We start from the raw sequence: 22711 nt of genomic DNA, 5'->3' as shown, positions 1-22711 counted from the left end.
AGTCTGATTTGTTTTCTTTTATGCCTATACACCAAGAGTGTTCGCTTGAAAATATGTCTTCCTTGACCTCCTACCTTTTCTCCTCATCTGCTCTTTAAAAACTAATTGTACCAGACTCAAATTGATAGTCTTCTAGGATTTTCATTCGCTAACTCAAATTGCTAGTCTTCTAGAATTTTCATTCACTACGAAGTTAACTTGCTTACTAACTTGAATTGTCTTATCTCTTTTAGATTTATTTTAAAACCCTACCAATTTTAAGAGTCATTGCATTTTCTGGATTGTCTGCATGGCTGTTTCTCCACTGTCCCCCTCTCCGAATTCTGATGTATATTTGACTTGTCTGGATTATATTTCCTCCTGGCAAGTTTTGACTTCTGTTGCAGTTTGACATTTTCTTGACCTGTCGTGCTCATGATTGTTTCCATGGCTTAACAAAGTCTACGTATTTAGTTTCATTCTCATAGAAATTTGTTGATTTCTCTGTTCATATATTAACACATTTAGAAGGAAGAACTGTTCTTTTTCCAAATTTGGACAGAACATCTCAGTTCTGTTATTGAGTGATGATGTGCTCAGTAATGTGTATTGGACTGATTTATTGTGGTACATGAGTAATTTGAATGTGGTAGGTTTTTTTTTTTTTTTTTTTTTTTTGAGACGGAGTCTCGCTCTGTCGCCCAGGCTGGAGTGCAGTGGCCGGATCTAAGCTCACTGCAAGCTCCGCCTCCCGGGTTTACGCCATTCTCCTGCCTCAGCCTCCCCAGTAGCTGGGACTACAGGCGCCCGCCACCTCGCCCGGCTAGTTTTTTGTATTTTTTTAGTAGAGACGGGGTTTCACCGGGTTAGCCAGGATGGTCTCGATCTCCTGACCTCGTGATCCGCCCGTCTCGGCCTCCCAAAGTGCTGGGATTACAGGCTTGAGCCACCGCGCCCGGCCAATGTGGTAGTTTTTAATAGAATCTGCAGCGACATTTCTGAGACACATGAGTGTGCTGAAGAAACACTATAACCAAGCTTTTGCACTGCTGCCTTCCTTTCTTTCTGGGACTAGGCAGGTGTAAAGAGATGATTTAGAAAACCTTTTTGCATTTTATCTTTTTCTTAGTGTTTTGATGATATTTACCCATATATAGACATGGCCACCTGAAAGTTTAGCCTTAGTGTTTTACCTTAAATATGTCAGTGACTTCAGAAACTGTTGAAGTACATCCATAATGTTTTTATGTTAGTTTAAAAGTAAAAAAGACTTGCCTGGGCATGGTGGCCCACGCCTGTAATCCCAGCACTTCAGGAGGCCGAGGTGGGCAGATCACTTGAGGTCAGGAGTTTGAGACCAACCTGGCCAACATGTTGAAACCCCATCTCTACTAAAAATACAAAAATTAGCTGGGCATGGTGTTGGGCGTCTGTAATCCCAGCTACTAGGGAGGCTGAGGCCGCAGAATCGCTTGAACCTGGGAGGTGGAGGCTGCAGTGAGCTGAGATCCTGCCACTGCACTCCAGTCTGGGTGACAGAGTGACACTGGGTCTCAATAATCAAAAAAAGTAAAAACACTTTTCCTGCAAGGCAGTTTTCTCAAATTCATATTTGAGAAGTCATATTCTTGTGACTATTTGTGGTCAAGAAAGATGCCTTTTAATCATAAAATAATCTTGAATCGAGTTTTTAAAAATGTACTTCCTGTAAGAAGACAAATGAGAATCTTTTCCTTCACTTAATAATGTATTCTCTGCTCATAATAATGCCCTGGTCTACATTTGTCAGTATTTTATGGAGACATTGTTTTATATGTTCCAGTGGTGTCTGAAATTTATAGCACACTGAGTCTGAGTAATAATTTACTTAGAAATTCCTTCAGGTTTATTCAGTATTCAGTAGAGGATCAGTTGCTTTAACTATATTCATACATTTTGAGCCTATAAGAACATTTAGTATAGGAGAACTGTACAGTTAATACACATTTTTTGATTCACTTTTCTTCTCTAAAGGGAGATTTGGGCTTGTACTTTATTTCATAGACAGTTTCAAAGGTAACTGACTGCAAAAAAAATTCATACAGAGTTGCCATTTTTAAGAATAATTTGATACTGACTAGTAGCTCTCTGCCTTTTGTAAATTCCGTCTTATTATAGTTGCCTCATGATTGTTAAACCAATCTCTTACAAATTTACTAATTTGGAAGTAATAAAACCTTTTGAATATTCTTCCTTTCCTCATTGAAGTTCTTTACCTTTTCTCTTTGAAGTTATTTGCATGTCTCTAGAGGCACTAATTTATGGTAGAAGTTGTTAAGGGCTATGTTTGTCCATTAGGAATGATGGTGTAACATCTGCATGGTGTTACTTCTTAGATCTTTGTTGATTAGAAGTGATAACCAGCGACTCTGACTCTGACTCTGACTCTGACTCTGACTCTGACTCTGAATCAGGGAGTGTTTATCAAGCCTGTGGCATCTGTTGTTCTGGGTGCTTTGTTCCTAGCTGCAGGACAGGGAAAAGGCCCTGCCCTCAAAGAAGTTACCCTTTTTTTGTCTAGTTCAGCCAGTGATTGTGTGTTTATAATATGATTGTCTATTAATACATTGTCTTATTTTAATTTTGGTTAATTTTATGTATATTTTATATATATTTTATGTTTCTATACTGTGTTCTAGTTTTCAAAATCCTATGATTGTGCTGGATAATACTTTTAATTTTAAAACTCAAATGGAGTGGTGTTTTAATGGAAACTAATCCATGATTTAGGGTAGATGGATTTATTGTGCATGATCATGTGGATATATGATAAATATGAGTCGATCAGAATCACTAAGGTGGTATTAAACTGCTTATATGTATTGTTTATAATTAGTTGTGTTATTGTCTTTGTTACTTGACTTCCATATTACTTAACTGTTGATGTGGTTAATCAGAACATGAGCTTTTTGAGGGTGAATTCTGTGCCCATATCTCTCAAAGGCCTAAATAGGAAGGTTTGCACACAATACTTAAAATAGTTTTTCCGCCGATAAAGATTTCTGATACAGATTCAACATACTATAGAACTGATGTTAGCCGGGTGTGGTAGCTCATGCCTGTAATTCTAGCACTTTGGGAGGCCAAGGTGGGTGGATTGCTTTGAGCTCAGGAGTTCAAGACCAGCCTGGACAACATGGAGAAACCCCATCTGTACAAAAAGTACAAAAAAATGAGCCAGGTGTGGTGGCTCGCGCCTGTGGTCCCAGCTACTCAGGAGGCTGACGCTGGAGGATTGCTTGAGCTGGGAAGTGGAGGTTGCAGTGAGCCAAGATTGCGCCACTGCACTCCAACCTAGGTGTCAGAGCCAAACCCTCTCTGTCTTTTTTTTTTTTTTTTTTTTTTTTTTTTGAGGCGGGTCTCGCTCTGTGGCCCAGGCTGGAGTGCAGTGGCCAGATCTCGGCTCACTGCAAGCTCCGCCTCCCGGATTTACTCCATTCTCCTGCCTCAGCCTCCCGAGTAGCTGGGACTACAGGCGCCCACCACCTCGCCCGGCTAGTTTTCTGTCTTTTTTTTTTTTTTTTTTTTTGAGACGGAGTCTCACGCTGTCGCCCAGGCTGGAGTGCAGTGGCCGGATCTCAGCTCACTGCAAGCTCCGCCTCCCGGGTTTGCGCCATTCTCCTGCCTCAGCCTCCCGAGTCGCAGGGACTACAGGCGCCCGCCACTTCGCCCGGCTATTTTTTGTATTTTTTAGTAGAGACGAGGTTTCACTGTGTTAGCCAGGATGGTCTCGATCTCCTGACCTCGTGATCCGCCCGTCTCGGCCTCCCAAAGTGCTGGGATTACAGGCTTGAGCCACCGCGCCCGGCCTAGTTTTCTGTCTTAAAAAGAACGAATCAATCCTGTGTTCTGCTAAAGAGAGGATATTTACCCTGTGGGGAGATGAAAGTAGTAGTGCCTGTTTCTTGTTATAAATAAATAGAAGTTGTGCCGTCTTTAGTTCTCAGGGTCAAACTTTACTGAATAGAACCTGGAATGAAATCTTTTGGGAACTAATTTTCAGAATGTGAGCCATTTTTATACATTGTTACTTCTTATGTAAACCTACCTGTGTTATAAATGTTGCATCATATAAAGATGGAAGATTCCCCCTTCCAATGGTTTATTTAATCTTCCTTGCTTAGAAGAAGGAATAGACCAACAGTTGGCAAAGACTGTATAGTCTCTGGAAAAACTGTCTTACTGGAAAATAGAGTTGTCTTAGTATTGAGATAAAAGATGGTTTGGTTTTGGTTTTGGTTTTGTTTGCAATCTAGGTCAACAGATTAAAAGTACTTGTACATATTCATTTTCCTTTTGTTCTTAGAAGACTGTGAAGTCACTCATCTGAGTGTAAGTCATAGTGTTTTTTGCATACAGACTTTATCACCTTGAACATGTAACTGAACCTCCCGTATCCTTTGTCGCATATGTAAAATGGAGTAGTAAGAGCCGTGTCTCAAGAGAATTGACTGAGTAGCCCATGTGACTGTTAGCCCTGTCCGTGGAAAGGAATCGTCAGTCTTCCTGTTTCATTATGCTCTCCCTATCCTCAGTTACTCAGGAGAATTGACTGAGTAGCCTATGTGGCTGTTAGCCCTGTCCGTGGGAAGGAACTGTCAGTCTTCCTGTTTCATTGTGATCTCCTACCCTCAGTTAAGTCATTCCTGCTCCTGCCCTTTACCTGGAACCTTACACTTTAAGGGTCCCACAGTGGACTACGATTGTTTTGGAAGCTGGGTCCTCCGTTGCTCTCCTCTTTCCTCAGTAATATGGCTTATGAGTTTGGTAGCGTGTGAGTTTCTTCTGCTATGAAGGCTTCATGAGTAGACTTTAGTTAGCTCTGAATTGTGCCTGTCCCAAATAATCTAATGTATTTTCTAGGGTTCCTTGAAGTTCTTGGACACTAAGAGAATCAAGATACGGAAATCTTTATTTATACTAAGGTTGAATCTCATTGACTTCCAGAAAGGCTTTCTACGAAAGATCATTACAGTCTTAGTTGCCTCTATTGCGGTGAAATGCTCTAATAATGAAGAGAATTAATATGCTTTTTAAATTATTATAATCAAATAGTCATTGTAAAAACTTACAAAACTTCTTTGTATTATTATCATATAGGTATCAGCACAAGTGCTGACTTCTTGTAAAAACAAACTCAGATTGGACAGTGAACACTCACAGCAGCAAAGAGCACAGGCTCTTCAATCAAACCTGTGAGAGTTTGAATCTAGCCCTGCCCCTCACTTATAAACTGTGTTACCCTGCGCATAACCTAGCCTCCCCAAGCCTCTGATAGAAAAGACTTCACAGGGTTGCTGAAGGGTGCAGTAAATTCATACATGTAAAGCACCTAATCCATTGTCTGGCATGTAGTATAATTTTTCTGTGATGACACTCTGGCAGTTATTTCTCCGTTATCACTAGTTGTTGACAAACAGTATTTCCTTCCTAAAGATGAGCCATTTAATAACATAAAAATTACATTAGACTGGTAGGATTCTTTTTGTTTATTTTTTTGGAGATGGAGTTTTGCTTTTGTTGCCCAGGCTGGAGTGCAATGGTGCAATCCCAGCTCACCACAACCTCCCCCTCCTGGGTTCAAACGATTCTCCTGCCTCAGCCTCCCAAATAGCTGGTATTACAGGCATGTGCCACCACACCCGGCTAATTTTGTATTTTTAGTAGAGATGGGGTTTCTCCATGTTGGTCAGGCTGGTCTTGAACTCCCAAACTCAGGTGATCTGCCTGCCTCGGCCTCTCAAAGTGCTGGGATTACAGGTGTGAGCCACTGCGCCCGGCCAGGATTCTTATTTTTAAGTGTTTATTAAACGTCCCCTGTGTGCCAGGCATTGTGTAGAACTAATGTTTTAGTCAGACTCTTTGAGGTTGCAGGGAACAGAGATGGGTTAAAATTTATTTCATTCCAAATTAAAGAATCCACCAAGAAGTTTCCTCCATTGTACACTTGGCTCCTGGAGAACTAGTCATTCATTTTCCAGGGTGGTACAAAAGTGGCTGTCGTCATCTAACAGCTTATCAAGGGACCCAGGTACAAGTGTTAGGTTGGCTTTTGTTGCTTCTTCATCCCTGTCTTTCTCTTCTCCCTTATTTCTCTCTCTTCTCCCTTATTTCTGTCTCAGTGTTTCTACTTATTACCTTGCTCTGTTTCCCTGTTAAACGCCACTCTTCCTGCAGTGACACTATTTATGTGTTTTACTTTCAAACTCTCAGAAAGGGAGATCTCACTCAGGCATACAATACCATTCAGTATAGAAGGTCATTGGACCAAGGAACATTCCTGGACCAGGCAGCTATAGACGGTGGGATGGATTCAGATGTTTAAAGCACCTTAAGCATTAGCCACCACCCTTAGGACTGGGCAGACCCTCTGGCTTCCCAGAAGGGGGCAGTGTGTCAGGTACCTTTTTTGGCCCATCCAGGACCCTGGGCAGTGTGATAGAACAATGAATGAGAGGTAACTTGTCCTGAAAGAGCTCACAATGTGGACAAGGAAGCAGATACTTAAACATATACTTAATTTTATGATATAGTTAATATTTACCATGCAGGGAGAGAGCGGCTAACTGCCTTAGAATGGTGGTAGGAAATTCTTCATTGAAGCCATATTGAGATGGCAAAGGATATTCCTGGCAGGAAAAAAAAAGTCTGCAGAGATGGGTGCAAAATATCATAGTATGTTTATGAAGTTTTTTTGTGCTATGAGAAGAGGGCCGTAGTTGGTATTTAAGGGGCTCCAGGAAGAAGGTCTAATTTATGGTACTGATGAAGATGATTAGACACAGAACTAGGAGAAAAAGACCTCATAGAAGAGTAGAGGAGAGACCTACAAGAGAGTTAGCACAATCAACAGTGGCTGACACCACATTATAAAGGGAGGACTGACTACAGTTTCCCTGAGAAGGGACCCTTGAAGCATCTTGGGTTTTAGCAGGTGAGTTTTGTAGGTCTAGGAAGAGTCTAGGACTAGAAACCTAACCTCAGGGAGTAAGCGTTCTTGAAGTTCTATGTCAGTCACAAATTCATTCTTAGGAATGTCTAGAAGCCAAAACCAAGAAACCTCATGTTTCCTAAATAAACAGGAAATGAAGATAAAGCTTGATCTGTAACAGTTCTTAAGTTTCTCATATTTTTCTAACCACAATTTTGTTTATTTTTAAGTCTTCAAAGTAGTTTCTCAAAACACATTGTTTTGCTAAAAAATCTGTTTTTTTTTAAGGTCAGAAGTATATACACTATTATTTAAAATAGGTATGTTTCTTGGTAATGTGTGGCAAAAATAACTCCCTGAAACATGCATGTTTAACCAACATGAATTGGAGATGGCTCTCATCTCCCAGTGACTTTACAGCTATCTGTTTAGATTAGCTTTGGTTAAAAAAAGGTTTTTTTCCTGCTATGGCTGTGATATATTAATTGGATGACAAATCACTGCTATATACATCCATACATACACATACACACTCATCTGGTAAAAATAAAAACCCTATATATGCCTGGTTTATGGAAGATTATATGTTAGGATTATAACAAAAACAATACAAGTATGTAAAAAAAAAAATTTCAGAGTTTGGTTCCATTTCAGAGAGAAATTAAATAGAGTAGATATGATTTATTCCTGACAAATATAATAGGATTTACTGTATATTTCATTGATTCAAAGATCCCAGTGGTTGTAAGTTGTACCATTATTCTGTATACCATGAAGGAAAAAAAAAACCTGCCAGTTAAATTACAGTAACATTTGATTGCAAGAGGCATTCAGATTTCAGATATTAAAATGTGAAAAAATACAAATTTTAGAATTAATGACATATAATAATTACAAAGAGACTAGGAAAAACACTTTGGTTTATATTTGCAGATTAACTTAGGAACAGTGAAAATTGTTCTGAATAACATCTAAATTGTAAATTTAGTCTTAATTAAATACAGAATTATTTAAAAAGTTAATAAGAATAGTCATTAAAATTTAAAACTAGGAAGGCTGTAGGACTGCCAGAGTTAATAGGTGATCATTCACTTAATATATATTCATACCTATTATGAGCCAGATGTGTTTAGATGTTAGGTGTATAGATGGATATAACACGTGGTCCCCTCACTCATGGAGCTTACAGTTCATAAGAGAGGAACATTTTGCAAACTGCATTAACCATGTTAAAGGAAAAATACAAGTGCTGTGAAAGAATGGAACTGGGAGTTCTTAATTGAAATTGGGAAAGTCTGAGGAGTTGAGGAAAATCTAGAGAGTGGGTAGAAATTAGGTAAAAAGTAGGCAAAAAAGGAAGCAGCCTGTCCAGAAGCCCTGAGTAGGACAGATTGTGGGGTTATTGAGGCAGTGAAGAAGCGGGGGGGGTGGGGTGCAGGTCTGGTGACAGGAATTGAGGTGAGACCACATGGTGCAGGGCTACTTAGGTTGGGCTGAACATTTTGGATTTTAGTCTAAGCCCGGGGGAAGCCACTAGAGGATTTTAATGGAGGAAGTAACCGTGGCTGCACTGTGAAATCTGGGTAAGATTCAAAGTTAAAGAAGCCTCGTTAGGAGCCTGTTGCTAATTCAGACCAGGTAAGAGCAGCTTGACCTGGGTGGAAGTCTGAAAGGAAGACATGTTTTTTAGAAGATTATTTGCCCATATTATCAAAAGTCTTCATTTGTGTACATTTTTTACCCAGCATTTCCATTTCTGGGTGTTTACGCTAAAGAAATAATTTAGGCCAAACGTGGTGTAATCCCAGCACTTTGGGAGGCTGAGGTGGGTGGATCACCTGATCTCAGGAGTTCAAGACCAGCCTGACCAACATGGTGAAACCCCTGTCTCTACTAAAAACACAAAATTAGCCGGGCGTGGTGGCACATGCCTGTAATACCAGCTACTTGGAAGGGTGAGGCAGGAGAATCACTTGAACCTGGGAGGAGTAGGTTGCAGTGAGCCAGTTGCGCCATTGCACTCCAGTCTGGGCAACAAGAGCTAAACTCCATCTCAAAATCATAATAATCTCATAGCCCTTAAACATAAATAAGGTAAAACAAAAGTTAAAAAAGAATCTCAGATGTTTGTAAAAGTTCAGCTACTAGAATGCTTATCCCTATTATTTATAATAAAAGAAATTGTTCTAAAAGATTATAGTATTTTCAAACAAATGGAAAGGAAGGAGACAAATTAGACTTTAAGGAGGCCACGCCATCCAGGAAGACTTGTTTAGACAGGGAACGTCCTTTGTGTGTTTGACTGGGGGCCAGGAACAGAAACTGAAAATCTGTAACAGAGAAGAGATACTCCTGAAACAGATTTGTGGGAAGAGAGAGAGCTAGGACCAGAGGAAAGATGATCGAGCACCTTGGTCCAGGAGCGCAGGAGTTTCTGGTATAAAAATGCACTGCAGTTCCACTATGAGGCTTATTTTTTGGGAACTAGCCTAGGAACCAAACCACCTCTTGCAACATTGTTACTGGAGGGGGAAAGTGCTTTTAATACTAAAGACTTGGAAGTGAATTTTTGGTATGCAGTCACCACATAAATTCAGTTGCCTACAAAGCTGAGCCTCCTGGAATAAATACCAACTGAGCAGGATGGATTTTTTGGAAGACACTTTATCCCCTGTGTTCCTCACCCCTACCTTCCTTTCTCTCCCTTCCTCTCCCTCCTTTTCCTCCTCCTCGTCCTTTCTTCTCTGCTTTCTTCCCTTCTCTCCATCCCCCCTTCCTCTTTCCTCCTTCTCCTCCCTCCCTCTCTTACATTCTTCTACACATCCCCTAACATTTATATTTTATAATCAGCATAAAAAGCAGCCAAGCACGTATAAGTAAATGAGATAATCCTCCTTTTTTCATACTTTTTGAAAATCTCATATTGCTTCTATATAACAGTATTTGTGTGTGTGTGTGTGTGTGTATGTGTGTGTGTGTCTGTAAGGAAATATTTTATTCCGTGGTCCTAATGCCCATTTTCAAGTTTCAAACCAAATGTTATGTATTCTTTGTATTTCTAAAAATATCTAGGCCAGTCGCTGATACAGAGGTGTTTAATATTTTGGCTTCTACTTTCCTCACAGTCTTGATGCTTCAGTGAGACCGGTTAACTGTTTCCTTTCTAGTGAATATTTATTTTTAAGTAGTTTCTTCTTCTTTTTTTTCTTTGGCTGATTCTCTGAAGATTGTACTTCATAGTTGTGATTTGCTGGAAAATTCCTAGAGGAGTTTGAATTTGTCTTTTTAGTAAACTTGAGGTTCTTGTCTTGGGTATTTCCTTGAGTATTTCCTTTTCATATCAGTGTAGAAAAACTGTTGTCTAGCTTTATAAACTTTTCAAAATAGTTACTGAAATTAGCTTAGTATTTGTAAAGTTGTTACTAATGCCAAGGTGCAGTTGCGTTAACTGCTTGCTTATGAATCAGGTTTTCAAATCTGCATGTCGTGTATGCGTGTATGCTCATGGGGATGTGGGTGTATTTTAAAATTAGTGATTTTCGTGAGCTTGATGCTTTGCCTGTTAGGCTTCGTAGAGTTAATTCTCAAACGGTTCTTAGTTTAGAGATTGTTTATTCTGGTAAATCCACACCATTTAATGGAGTAAAGATCAAATGTTTGTACTGATAATTTTTATTCTTTTTAGAGTACCCCAAGTGCTTGTCAGAAATCACTGTTCTCTGAAAATAAAAATTCAATCATGTAGGCTATGAAAAATTGTTTTGGGATCATAGATGATGTAGTTAAGTTTCACTTCACTTATTAAATATTTATTGAGCTTATTTCAGATAAATGAGCATATCCACCAGATTCTGTCTGTATTGACTTAATGTATTTATTGGAAATCCTGGGATAAAAGCGTAATAATACACCCTTCTAAATATTTGTTATATACTTGGGTGGTAAAATTGAAAACAATGCAGTCTTAGTGAATATATTTGTTAATACGGTGTTTAATGTCTTGGGATTCATTTTGTTAACTACAGTGGAACAAAGGTCTGCATGATATATGTCAGTAGTATATAATTCAGAATCTTTTCAAACTTTAAGTCATTTGGGGTTTTTAGCAGTTAACTTTTTTATTACATGTCCATTGGAAGTATAAAATAGAACCATTTGTTCCTGGAAATTATCTTTCATATATAAATTTCTCATTTTCTTTGTTTCTCCATCCATTTTAGTCGTGAGATGGAGAATAAAGAAACTCTCAAAGGGTTGCACAAGATGGACGATCGTCCAGAGGAACGAATGATCAGGGAGAAACTGAAGGCAACCTGTATGCCAGCGTGGAAGCACGAATGGTTGGAAAGGAGAAATAGGCGAGGGCCTGTGGTAAGTGGCTGTGGGTTACCAGCTGTAAGGAAGAAAGCATAGGAGGAAATGGAAAAGTAAGCATAAATAGATCCTCTCGTAAGCTTTTCTTCTTCATTTTAAATGTAGTAGTTTTAATTACTTGATATTGCGGTCATTTGGAAGAAACCGTAATTAATACTACGCTCATTAAACAACTTAAACTGTTCTGGGAACTTAACTGTTGTGTTTGGTGGAGGGGTAAATGCTTAAACCAAGACTACCCTCTCATGTCAGTATCTAAAATCCTTTCATTGGAGTTTTATACTGTACTTTCTAAATTTTAAAAAGAATTTTTCCAGTTTGTTTTAGATGTTTTATCTCTAAGACAGGATCCAAGGATCTTAATTTCAGAAATCTTCTAGGAAAGAAAATATTTAATTGCGGTAATTCATAAGTGTAATGATTGGGTTTTTACATGCATGCGTAAGATGTGCATTTCTCCAACTTTGTTACAATGTCAGCATGTTACCCTCATTTGACTTGAAAAAAAAAAAAAGTTTAATAGACCCATGGGGATTAAGATAAATTAAAAATGTATGGGGTTTGATGAAAGAAAATCTAGAGTCCTAGATTTTAAAAAGCAGGGATACGCCATCCTTTGCTATAGGTATAAGAATATATATTCTTACAAGAATACCATCATGAAATGTGTGTCTTCATTCTTACAAAGGAAGAAGTATTATAGTATCCTAGCACTTACCTCTATCAGCAAGTTTGTGTTTATTTTGTTCTTTTAAAACAGATACGGCAACTTAAAATTTATCTAAACTTTGACAGGGGTCTGAAGTACACCCCTGCCAAATGATTGTCTGCCCTGCATTCATCCCATATGCCTATTTAAGTTTAGATTTAAATTAATTAGATGTAAATAAAAGTAAAAATGTAGTTCCTCAGTCTCACCAACCACATTTCAAATGTTTAGTAACCACATGTGGCCAACGGCTACCCTTTGGGCAGTGCAGTTTTAGCACATTTCCATTGCCTCAGAAAGCTCTCTTAGATGTGTAGTACTGACTCGTGTCTGACTTAACTCCATAATCCCTGCGGCTTTCGATATCCTCATTACTGAGCTGCAGTCTGTCAGGAATATTTTACCTGCTGGTTCTAATTCTAACCCATGGAATTCTACAGAATAAATCTAATTGTTCCTTTCCATGCCAGCACTTTAAGTTACTATGGGCCCATGAGTCTTTGTCTTTACAGCTAAGTTTCTACATTTCTTCCATTTATTACTCATGTGAGGTGGTGTGGTGGGAACCCCTCACCATTTTAGCTATTTGTGCCAGAAGATGAATATGAAGAAATTAAGGATTTATCTTAGAGAAGAGAAAGTGCTGTTGAAACATCTTGTAGAAGGTTGGCAGTTAAAAGGGCGTATTACTACTCAGTTAATATAAATAACTTTTAAACAAACAGAGCCATCTGAAGTTTGAATGTGCTGCTTTCTGAGCTCCTTTAGATGGAGGTGTTCAAACAGAGCCTAAATCTTTTGAGAATACCGTAGGGCATAAATCACAACTTTTTAAAAACGAGCCAGCCGTTTGTTTTTTATTACATATGAACTAAGAATATCCATTGGTCTAAGACAGAATTTTAGTTTTTATACTGTTCACTTTCTAGCAAATACGTACCTTGTCTGTATATAAGACATGCATGAAGAGGGAGGAGATGTGTGGAATAAGATGCATAACACATAGTCCTTAAGCTTAATTGTGTCACTCTACATTTTATGGTTTACAGATTTCATATTATCCTTAAGAAGTTTACTGTTTACTTGGGAGGTCTGATTCTGTTTTTATACTTTAAGTAAGTTGTGTCAAATCATTCTTGAAACATAAAGTGTAAATATCTCCAAATGGGAAAATTAGACTTATATGTAATAAATAGAGTAATACATGAAATATCACAAAGCAACTTGTGACTAGGTGCCAAATGTGTGGGATGGGCAGAAGAGCAGTAGGGACTTAGGAAAGAGAAAGAATGTCATGCTGGTAGACTTCAGGGAAGTTTCATAAAAGGAAGAATTTTAACTGAGTCTAAAAAAATGGGTAAATTTTCCTCTTGTGAAGGTGTACTCCTGGGGTGCTGCAGGCTGGAGATGAATATTAAATTAGGAGGAGAGTGAGTGGAAAGCACAGGAGGAGGAAGGGTCAGGCAAGTTTGGTGAACACAGCAACTGGCTATAGAACAGGAGCAGTGGGAGAAAGTCCAGAAAGGTCTGCAGTTGTACAAGGCTGTGGAGTTTGGCCTTTGGTCATGGCTAGATTAGGTCTGAAAGCCTTAATTTAAAAAAAAAAAAAAAAAAAAAAAAAAAAAAAAGGCAGGTCTTCTAAACTGCATTTCTGCCTGAGAAATTGATCTTTAAAATTCTAACCTCTTTTGGTTTTCTGAGATATATGTCTAACCTATTGTTGTAATAATAACGTAAAAACCACACACACACAAAAGCAGGGCAAAATGATTGCATAGTCATCAAACTATTTGAAATTATGCCCAGTGTTGTTTCAAGGTCCTACATTTTGTCAAAACAAAAACATACCGAGATCTTTGATCTAGTAGTTGAATGAGTTGACTATAGAAGTTATGAGTGCTTATTTTTCACATTTGTTTAATAACCTTTGATTGTTACTTTTGAGTGTTAAATGAGTTAGGGTATATAATAACAAATAATACCATTTCTGCAGTTTTGTATGCATTACAAAATTGTAAGGGAAGAGGTTGCATTTTAACTAGTGTTAAATCCTAAATGACTGAAATTTGTGTAGGTAAAAATAGTCTTTTACATTAATAGCTTAAAGTAATAATAAAAGTTGATATGTTGTCTGGTATACTGGTATATTTCATAACAAAAGCTCATTAAGTTTATTTCCTAGTCTATGATATTTACATTTACTTACCTTTTATATTTTTAAGTAATCAAAATACTGGAATACTTTGATTCAGGTGGTAAAGCCAATCCCAGTTAAAGGAGATGGATCTGAAATGAATCACTTGGCAGCTGAGTCTCCAGGAGAGGCCCAGGCGAGTACGGCTTCACCAGCTTCCAAAGGCCGACGCAGTCCTTCTCCTGGCAACTCCCCGTCAGGTCGCACAGTGAAATCAGAATCTCCAGGAGTAAGGAGAAAAAGAGTTTCCCCAGTGCCTGTAAGTTAATGTTACAATGGATATGTTAGTTTTTATAATTTTTAGATTCATTTATAACAGAGAAAAGACTGGCCAGCCATCTGTTGTTAGAACATCAGTTTTCAAAATATGATCTGCAGACCCCTGAGGATGGAGGGAGGGAGGCAGTTCCTGAGACCCTTTCTGGGGTCTGTTAGGTCAAAACTAATTTTGTGATAAAACTGGGATGTCGTTTGCCTCTTTCCCTGCATTGATATTTGCAGTGGTGGGTAAAACTATTGGTGCCTTTTCCCAATTTAAGGCTACAGCTGTAGAAACTATATTCATTATTGCTATGTATCAACCATTAAAGGAAAAAAAAAAAATGCCAATTACACTTGATAATGCCTTTGACAAGGAAATAGAAATTAATTTTATTAAATCTTGACTCTTAGTAAATACATGCCTTTGTAATATTGTGTGTGATGAAATGGGATGCATGCATAAAGCACTTCTACATACCAAAATACAATAGTTTCTCAAGGAGAAGTATTTGTGCGGTTGTTAGAGTTGCAAGCCGAACTAGTTCTTTCATGGAACATTAAATGAGTGACCAACAAACTATGATTATTTAGATTTGGGTATTTGGAAGATATTTTTCTTAAGATGAATTAGACTGTCACTTCAAGAAAAGCAACTTAAGGCCAGGAGCGGTGACTATAATCCTACCTCTTTGGAAGACTGAGGTAGGCGGATCTCCTGAGGTCAGGAGTTCGAGAGCAGCCTGGCCAACATGGTGAAACCTCATCTCTACTGAAAATACAAAAATTAGCCAGGCGTGGTGACAGATGCCTGTAATCCCAGCTACTCGGGGGGCTGAGGCAGGAGAATCACTTGAACCCAGGAGGCAGAGGTTGCAGTGAGCCTAGATTGCACCATTGCATTCCAGCCTGGGCGACAACAGCGAAACTCCATCTCAAAAAAAAAAAAGAAAAACAACTTAAATATTTTTTCACCAGTGTTAAAAGATGAGATGTCAAAACAAAAATCAGAATTTTAGAAAGCTGCTATCCACCACTGTGAGCTTGACAGCTTCCCAGTGCTTAGACTTTTCTGATAAGATTGGTGATAGCAAATGTGATTCTTTTCATGCTGTATAATGAAATATGTGAACATTTGGAAGATCTGCTTAACTTAACCAATATTTTCCACATGATCAGTGTATTATAACAACAAAATCATTCATAGGTAAAAGATACATTCAAAATGTAAAATAACACCATTTGGATTTTTAATGTGCCAGTAGGAAAAGTTTGTTGATGTGGTTTCAGATTCCACATTACAACTGCCTTTAAGAAACTGTGTTTTGAGCTTTGGTATAGTACCAAAGAATATTCATCATTATTTGAACAGGCGGCCAAGTGCAGTTGCTCACAACTATAATCCTATCACTTTGGGAGGCCATGGTGGGCGGATCACTTGAGGTCAGGAATTCAAGACTAGCCTGGCCAACATGGTGAAACCCCGTCTCTACTAAAAATACAAAAATTAGCCAGGTGTGGTGGCAGGCACCTGTAATCTCAGCTACTTAGAGGCTGAGGCAGAGAGAATTGCTTGAACCCAGGAGGCAGAAGTTGCATTGAGCCGAGATCACACCACTGCTCTTCAGCCTGGGCGACAGAGTGAGACTCCAAAAAAAAAAAAAAAAAAAAACCAGCTATTATTAAAATACTCCTTCCTTTTACATCTGCGTATCTGTGTGAGGCCAAATTTCCTTTCATATACTTTAATCAAAACATCATATCACAGCAGATTGAATGCAGAAGCAGCTATGAAAAAGCTGTCTTCTATATTAAGCTAAACATCAAAGAAATTTGCAAAAAGATAGGTGGTAAATTCATGTGAGAGAGAGACTTCTAGTGGTGGAAATGCATGTTAAGACTCCTGTCTCCACTAAAAAATACAAAACAGTTAGCCGGGCATGGTGGGCATGGTGGCGGCCGCCTGTAGTCCCAGCTACTTCAGAGGCTGAGGCAGGAGAATGGCATGAACCTAGGAGGCGGAGCTTGCAGTGAGCTGAGATCGCGCCACTGTACCCCAGCCTGGGTGACAGAGTGAGACTGCGTCTCAAAAATAAAATAAAATAAAATAAAAAAGACTCACTTTCTAACTTTGAAGAACAAATGATTGAATGGAAAAATGGTTGAGATAGTGACCACAAGAGGAATTTGAATTTTTGTTAAGATCTGGAGTTATTAAGGTACATCAGTTCGTTAAAAAATACATTTAAAGCAAAAACATTTTACAGTAAAACCTGATGCCCAACAGTGGTTGTTGGCTATATGTTAAAACACCTTTAAATTAGTTATTAATTTTTTTTAACTTAAAACTAATCAGTTATTAGCTCATGAATCTGCAGATTGGGCAGGGCTCAGCAGGCTCAGCTTCTTCACTGACATGCCTGTTGCTTCAGCTGGGATACTAGAACACTTGGGGGGCTGTTGGCATCTCTTCATCCTAGCATGAAGACTTTTAAAATCTCGGTCATCCCCATAAATGTTGACAAATATCTGGCTGAGAGAGACAACTGTGGTAATTTTATAAATTATTCTATAAACATTTGAGTTCTTTGAAACATCTAATATGAACCAAAACAAAAAGCATAAAAAGTATATATCATAAGCAGGCAGAATTGAACATCCCGCTTTCTGGGATCTATTGAAGGCTTTATTAATCTTCTTTAACTGGAAATTTACAAACGCTGCCGTGGAATGCCTCCCAACATACACTCTGCAGACTCTTCCTTAATAAAAACAAATTTGTGGAAGCTGACAAAAACTCTCCTATGGTGAGGGTAATATATAACACTCTCACTGTACTAATTTTCCAAGGACTTGGTCTTTACATCAATGTCCAGTGGAAATTCCAGTTTTTTTGGATACCTAATTAAATAATTAAGGGTAATAAATGTTCAAGTGATTCTCCTGCCTCAGCCTCCCGAGTAGCTGGGATTACAGGCGTGTGCCATCACACCCAGCTGATTTTTTGTTAGTAGAAACGGGTTTCACTGTGTTAGCCAGGATGATCTGAATCTCCTGACCTCGTGATCCGTCCGCCTTGGCCTCCCAAAGTGCTGGGATTACAGGCATGAGCCACCGCGCCCGGCTGGATAATAGTTTCTTAATTAAGAAATGAGAAACATACCTAATAAAAAAAAAATGTTGTGAAGTTTCAGAGTGGCAGAATCACACCACCCCGAAGAGCCCCTTCACCAGATGGCTTCTCACCATATAGCCCTGAGGAAACAAATCGCCGTGTTAACAAAGTGATGCGGGCCAGACTGTACTTACTGCAGCAGATAGGGCCCAACTCTTTCCTGATTGGAGGAGACAGCCCAGACAATAAATACCGGGTGTTTATTGGGCCTCAGGTAGGATTTGTCACCATTTTATTTTATTAGTAGTAGTATATGGTACTACCTCAAATTTATATACTATAATGTTCTTAAATTTGGATCACTTAATTCCCTTTAGTAGACAAAAGTAAACTTAAAATGTATTTTAGGCTAATATTTTTCTTTAATGTATTTATGAGGTTTTTACTATCTTAATATACCATAGAATAGAGATTTGATCTATTTAATAAATTCAATGGAAATGAGAGATTAAATCATGGAAATAGTTGTAGATTTTTCTTATATACAAAGATAATGAAGAATATGAATTAATAGAAACTTTAGTATAAAAAGTTGGAAATATTGTAAAGTGATGAATTTAGAAGTTCTAATGAACCACGGATGTATTAACCTATAGGTTTTCTTTTTAACTCTTCAGAACTGCAGCTGTGGACGTGGAACATTCTGTATTCATCTGCTGTTTGTAATGCTCCGGGTGTTTCAACTAGAACCTTCAGACCCAATGTTATGGAGAAAAACTTTAAAGAATTTTGAGGTAGTTTTTAATAAATGCTTAAAGTAAAATTGTCAGCATATTCTTATGATATATTCTTAAAATTTCTCCTTCTTTAAGTTTAGGCAGTGACCTTTTGAAAGGTGTGAAGGTATGTAAGAATTAGTTGATGCTTATAAATAGTTCTCATGAGATATTTACTGAACTTTTTCTTCTAGCTTGAAAAAAACAACACTGACCTGCCGTATGAATGCTGTCCTTAGTAAACTATAATGTGTTTTTATTTTTGAAGCTCTTAAATCAACTTTAGGAAAAACATGCAAATAAAAGATAAATAGCTCAGTCTCTAGAACTCTTCATATGTATAATTATGGCACAAATATCACTGTTACTGTCTTTTTCCAATGTTAGGTTGAGAGTTTGTTCCAGAAATATCACAGTAGGCGTAGCTCAAGGATCAAAGCTCCATCTCGTAACACCATCCAGAAGTTTGTTTCACGCATGTCAAATTCTCATACATTGTCATCATCTAGTACTTCTACATCTAGTTCAGAAAACAGGTTAGTACTTTTTAAGGATTTCAAAGCATTAATCCAGTGTTTTTTAATTTTAGGGGTAATTTTTTATATCTACTTGTTAAGTTGCTCTAAAATGATTTAATTATTGAATCTTGGCTTTCAAGTTAAAATCAAGGGTGAAGATATTAAAGGTTCTCTGGGCATGGTGGCTTGTGCCTATAATCCCAGCATGTTGGGAGACTGAGGCAGAAGGATCGCTTGAGCCCAGGAGTTCAAGACCAGCCTGGGCAACATAGGGATACCCTGTCTCTACAGAAGTAAAATAATTAGCTGGGAGTGGTGATACCTGAAGTCCCAGTTATTCAAGAGGCCAAGGCAGGAGGATCGCTTGAACCCAGGAGTTCAAGGCTCCAGTGACCTATGATTGCATTACTGCACTCCAGCCTAGGTGACAGAACAAGACCCTGTTTCTTAAAAAATATGTGGGTGTGTGTATGTGTATATATATATGTTGTTAAAGGTCATGTGTGTGTGTGTGTATATAGACATTTTGTGCTAAAAACTGCAGTATTCATGTGAATCTTGTTTCTGTTCTGTATATCGCTTTATTGGTTTTAGTGTAAAAATTAGATTTTTAGAAATTACTCCACAAAGGAAGTGCTGCTTCTCTTACCAGGGCACCTTCTATGTTATTCCCGAAGTGCCCAGTTTGAGAAGCACTGTTCTGAGCGGTTAAATCCTGTCTTTATCCTATCAATCTGTTAAGTATTGTAACTACCTCAAAATTAATGAAGAATGAAAAAGTGACAGGGTCGCAACAAGAGTGCAGTGAAGAGAAGAGAGGTTTTCTTCATCTGTGGAAAAAGTAAATGTTTGGATTTTCTTAATTTTGATTAAATGAAATAATTTTAGAATCCTAGAGTTTTAGGAGTTTTTGGACATGGAAGATTTTCTCGTTGGTATGGTTCAGTGACAGCGGTAAGTGAAGCCAGGAGGTTATGCAGTTCATTTGAGGAAAGGTATAACCAGAACCTGGGTAACTTTGTTTTACCCCTCATCTCTTCTAAATAAAATGAAAAAAATTAGCTTTATTTCTCCAGCCTGCTGAACTCCTAGCCCCAAGCATTCCTCCCACCTCAGCGTCCCAAAGTGCTGGGATGACAGGTGTGAGCCACCACACCCAGCTCCTTTTTCCTTTTGAGTGACGTTTCTGTAACTTTTTATTGTGGGGAAAAATAACAGATGCTTAAAACCAAGTAGCCAAAGTTAAAATAGAAAGTTTCTCTCTGAGGTTAAAAAAAAAAAATTATTTGGATTCACATATCCATGGGGGGCAGCCACAAAAGTTATCTTGATTACTGAGATTGTACTATGTAGATGGGTAGATTTTTGTTTCATGTAACCACTATTTTTGTATCTAAAATCAATAAAAAGAAAATACAGAGGAAGCGTATCTGGAGATCTGATTACATACAATTTTAAATGGTATGCCACAAACAATAATAAAACAATTAGGATAAACAAATTTAAAATTCAATTGAAAATGAAGGGCATAAAGAGAATATGCACTAAAAAAGAATTCTAAGGGGCTAAGAAACACAAAAACTGTGCATTCAACCTGATAACTAAAGAAATGTTCATTTTTTTAAAAAAGATACCAGTTTTTACTGAAATAATGGAAGACTTTTTAAATGATGTCATTTAGTTATTGTAAGGATGTGCTTGATTGTATATAAAGCAATATAGCCTTTGAAGAAAAAAAGTAATATGGCTTTTAAAAACATTTATATTCATTGATCCAGTAAATGTTCTTCTTAAGTAAAAGTTTAATCTGAGAAATGCACAAGCCTTACATATATCATATATGACTGCTTCTCATAGTATTATAGTGAAAAATTAGAAACAATTTAAATATCCAGTAGCAATTGAATGATTAAATTAGTGTATCATGTTAAGAATGTCATGTAGGCATTAAAATTATGCTTTTGGAAAACATTGAATGACCTGGGAAAATGTCAGTAAGTAAAACCAAATCTAGATTATAATAATATATTATGCATGAACCCAGTTTTATATAGGAAAGGTATTACAGGTATGTAAAAATCGGAAGAATAAGAACTTCACTGGTTATTTATAGGAGGGGTTATTGTAGGTAACTTTTTTTAAACTTTAAATATTTTTTAATAGTATTTTAAATTTAAATATTTTTCAAGTATTAGTTTAAAAACTACTCAGCTCTGCCCTTATAGCCTGAAAATAGCTGAAGACGATATATAAATAAATGGGGATGGCTATGTTCAGTAAAACTGTATTTACACAAGTAGTCCACAGGCTAATTTGTTTTCTTTATAAGTTTGTTACTCCCTACTCTATACTCATGTAATTTTGCTTCAGAAAAAACTATGCTAAAAAAAATCTGAAATGTCAAGAAAAAATGTGTACAAAGATGTTTGTAATGGTTTCTTAAAATGTAAAAATATGGAAACAGCTTATATGTCCAACATTATTAATGGATACTTAAAACAGGATCTTTCTAGTCAGTGGAAAATTATGGCGGCATTAAAAATTATGTGGTGGAAGCAACCCAAGTGTCCATCAATGGATGAATGGATAATGTGGGATATACACATAGTGGAATATTACTCAGCTTTACAAAGGAAGGAAGTGTGCTACAACATGGATGAACCTTTAGGACATTATGCTAAGCAAAATAAGCCAGTCACAAAAAGACAAATACTGTATAATTTCACTTACATGAGATACTTAGTCAAAACCATAGAGACAGAAAGTAGAATGACCCTAGGTGGGAAGACTACTTGATCCCAGGAGTTCCTGACTAGCCTGGGCAACATAGTGTGACCCTGTCTCTACCAAAAAAAAAAAAGAGAGAGAGAAAAGAAAAGAAAAATTAGCCAGGCATGGGTGGCATGCGCCTGTGGTCCCAGCTACTCAGGAGGCTGAGGCAGGGGGATCTCTTGAGCCCAGGAGTTCGAGACTGCAGTGAGCTATACTTGTGCCGCTGTACTACAGTCTGGGAGACAGAGCAAGATCCTGTCTCAGAAAAAAACGTAGAATGGTAGTTGCCAGAGGCTGGAGGAAGGAGATCGTGAAGAATCGTGTTTAATGGGTATAGGGTTTCAGTTTTACAAGATGAATACTGGAGACACATAGTGGTGATGGTTGCACAGCATGAAGGCATTTAATACCACTGACCTGTACACTTACAAATGGTTAAGATGGTAGATTTTATGTTATGCATATGTTGCCACAACAAAAAAAAAAAAGAAAGAATTATGTATATGAAGAGTTGAAGTGCAATTTTATAATAAAAATTTTTTAAATATGAAATAGTGCATATATATATATACATAAATGATTGAACAATGCTTACAAAATATGTACTTGGAAAAAAGATGGACAGGAAATACCCCAGAATGGTATTCTTTTTGTTGTCAGAGAAGTATTTAGTAAGTTGCACTTGTGATTTGACTAAATTGTGAAACTTTATTTTCCTCTTATGAATAAGCTTAATTTTGGTGTAATTATATGAAGAGTTAGTTGACCTTGGATTATTTTTGCCATGAATATTTTTATTATAGATAGTTGTATACATCATTTCTGTAATGCTACTGTTAATTCTTCATTACTAATGCATGCATATTCTGACAGTTTTTCTGCATCCTAAGTAGCTCTACAATTAGGAAAAGAGAGGGGGCAGGTACATCAGGAGGGAGAGACTAGTAAGTGTGCCTTCATCTCAGGAATCACCCATGATGACTTTGCTGACTTGTTTGATTAGCTTTTTTGGAAAGCTTTTTGTGCATTTGGGGAACTGGTTATTT

General features: G+C 37.6%; 1 protein-coding gene and 1 non-coding gene across 3 annotated transcripts in view; both read left to right on the top strand.

Annotated features, from left to right (window-relative positions):
• Positions 1 to 22711, top strand: part of MAP3K1 (mitogen-activated protein kinase kinase kinase 1) — a 77988-nt gene that overhangs the window by 30161 nt on the left and 25116 nt on the right. For both annotated transcript variants that reach the window (XM_007973000.3, XM_007973008.3), the window contains exons 2-6: positions 11170 to 11320; positions 14285 to 14485; positions 17673 to 17873; positions 18277 to 18393; positions 18763 to 18911. In XM_007973000.3, coding sequence (XP_007971191.2) covers positions 11170 to 11320; positions 14285 to 14485; positions 17673 to 17873; positions 18277 to 18393; positions 18763 to 18911 — 819 coding nt within the window. The remainder of the gene's footprint in view (positions 1 to 11169; positions 11321 to 14284; positions 14486 to 17672; positions 17874 to 18276; positions 18394 to 18762; positions 18912 to 22711) is intronic.
• On the top strand, positions 11714 to 11822 carry LOC119618352 (small nucleolar RNA U13). Its single transcript, XR_005234675.1, has one exon. It is a non-coding gene; the product is annotated as a small nucleolar RNA U13 (small nucleolar RNA).

This window comes from Chlorocebus sabaeus, chromosome 4, assembly GCF_047675955.1.
Source record: "Chlorocebus sabaeus isolate Y175 chromosome 4, mChlSab1.0.hap1, whole genome shotgun sequence".
Taxonomy (NCBI): Eukaryota; Metazoa; Chordata; class Mammalia; order Primates; family Cercopithecidae; genus Chlorocebus; species Chlorocebus sabaeus.
Note: the sequence above shows the minus strand (reverse complement) of the source record. Positions and strands in the feature narration are given on the sequence as shown.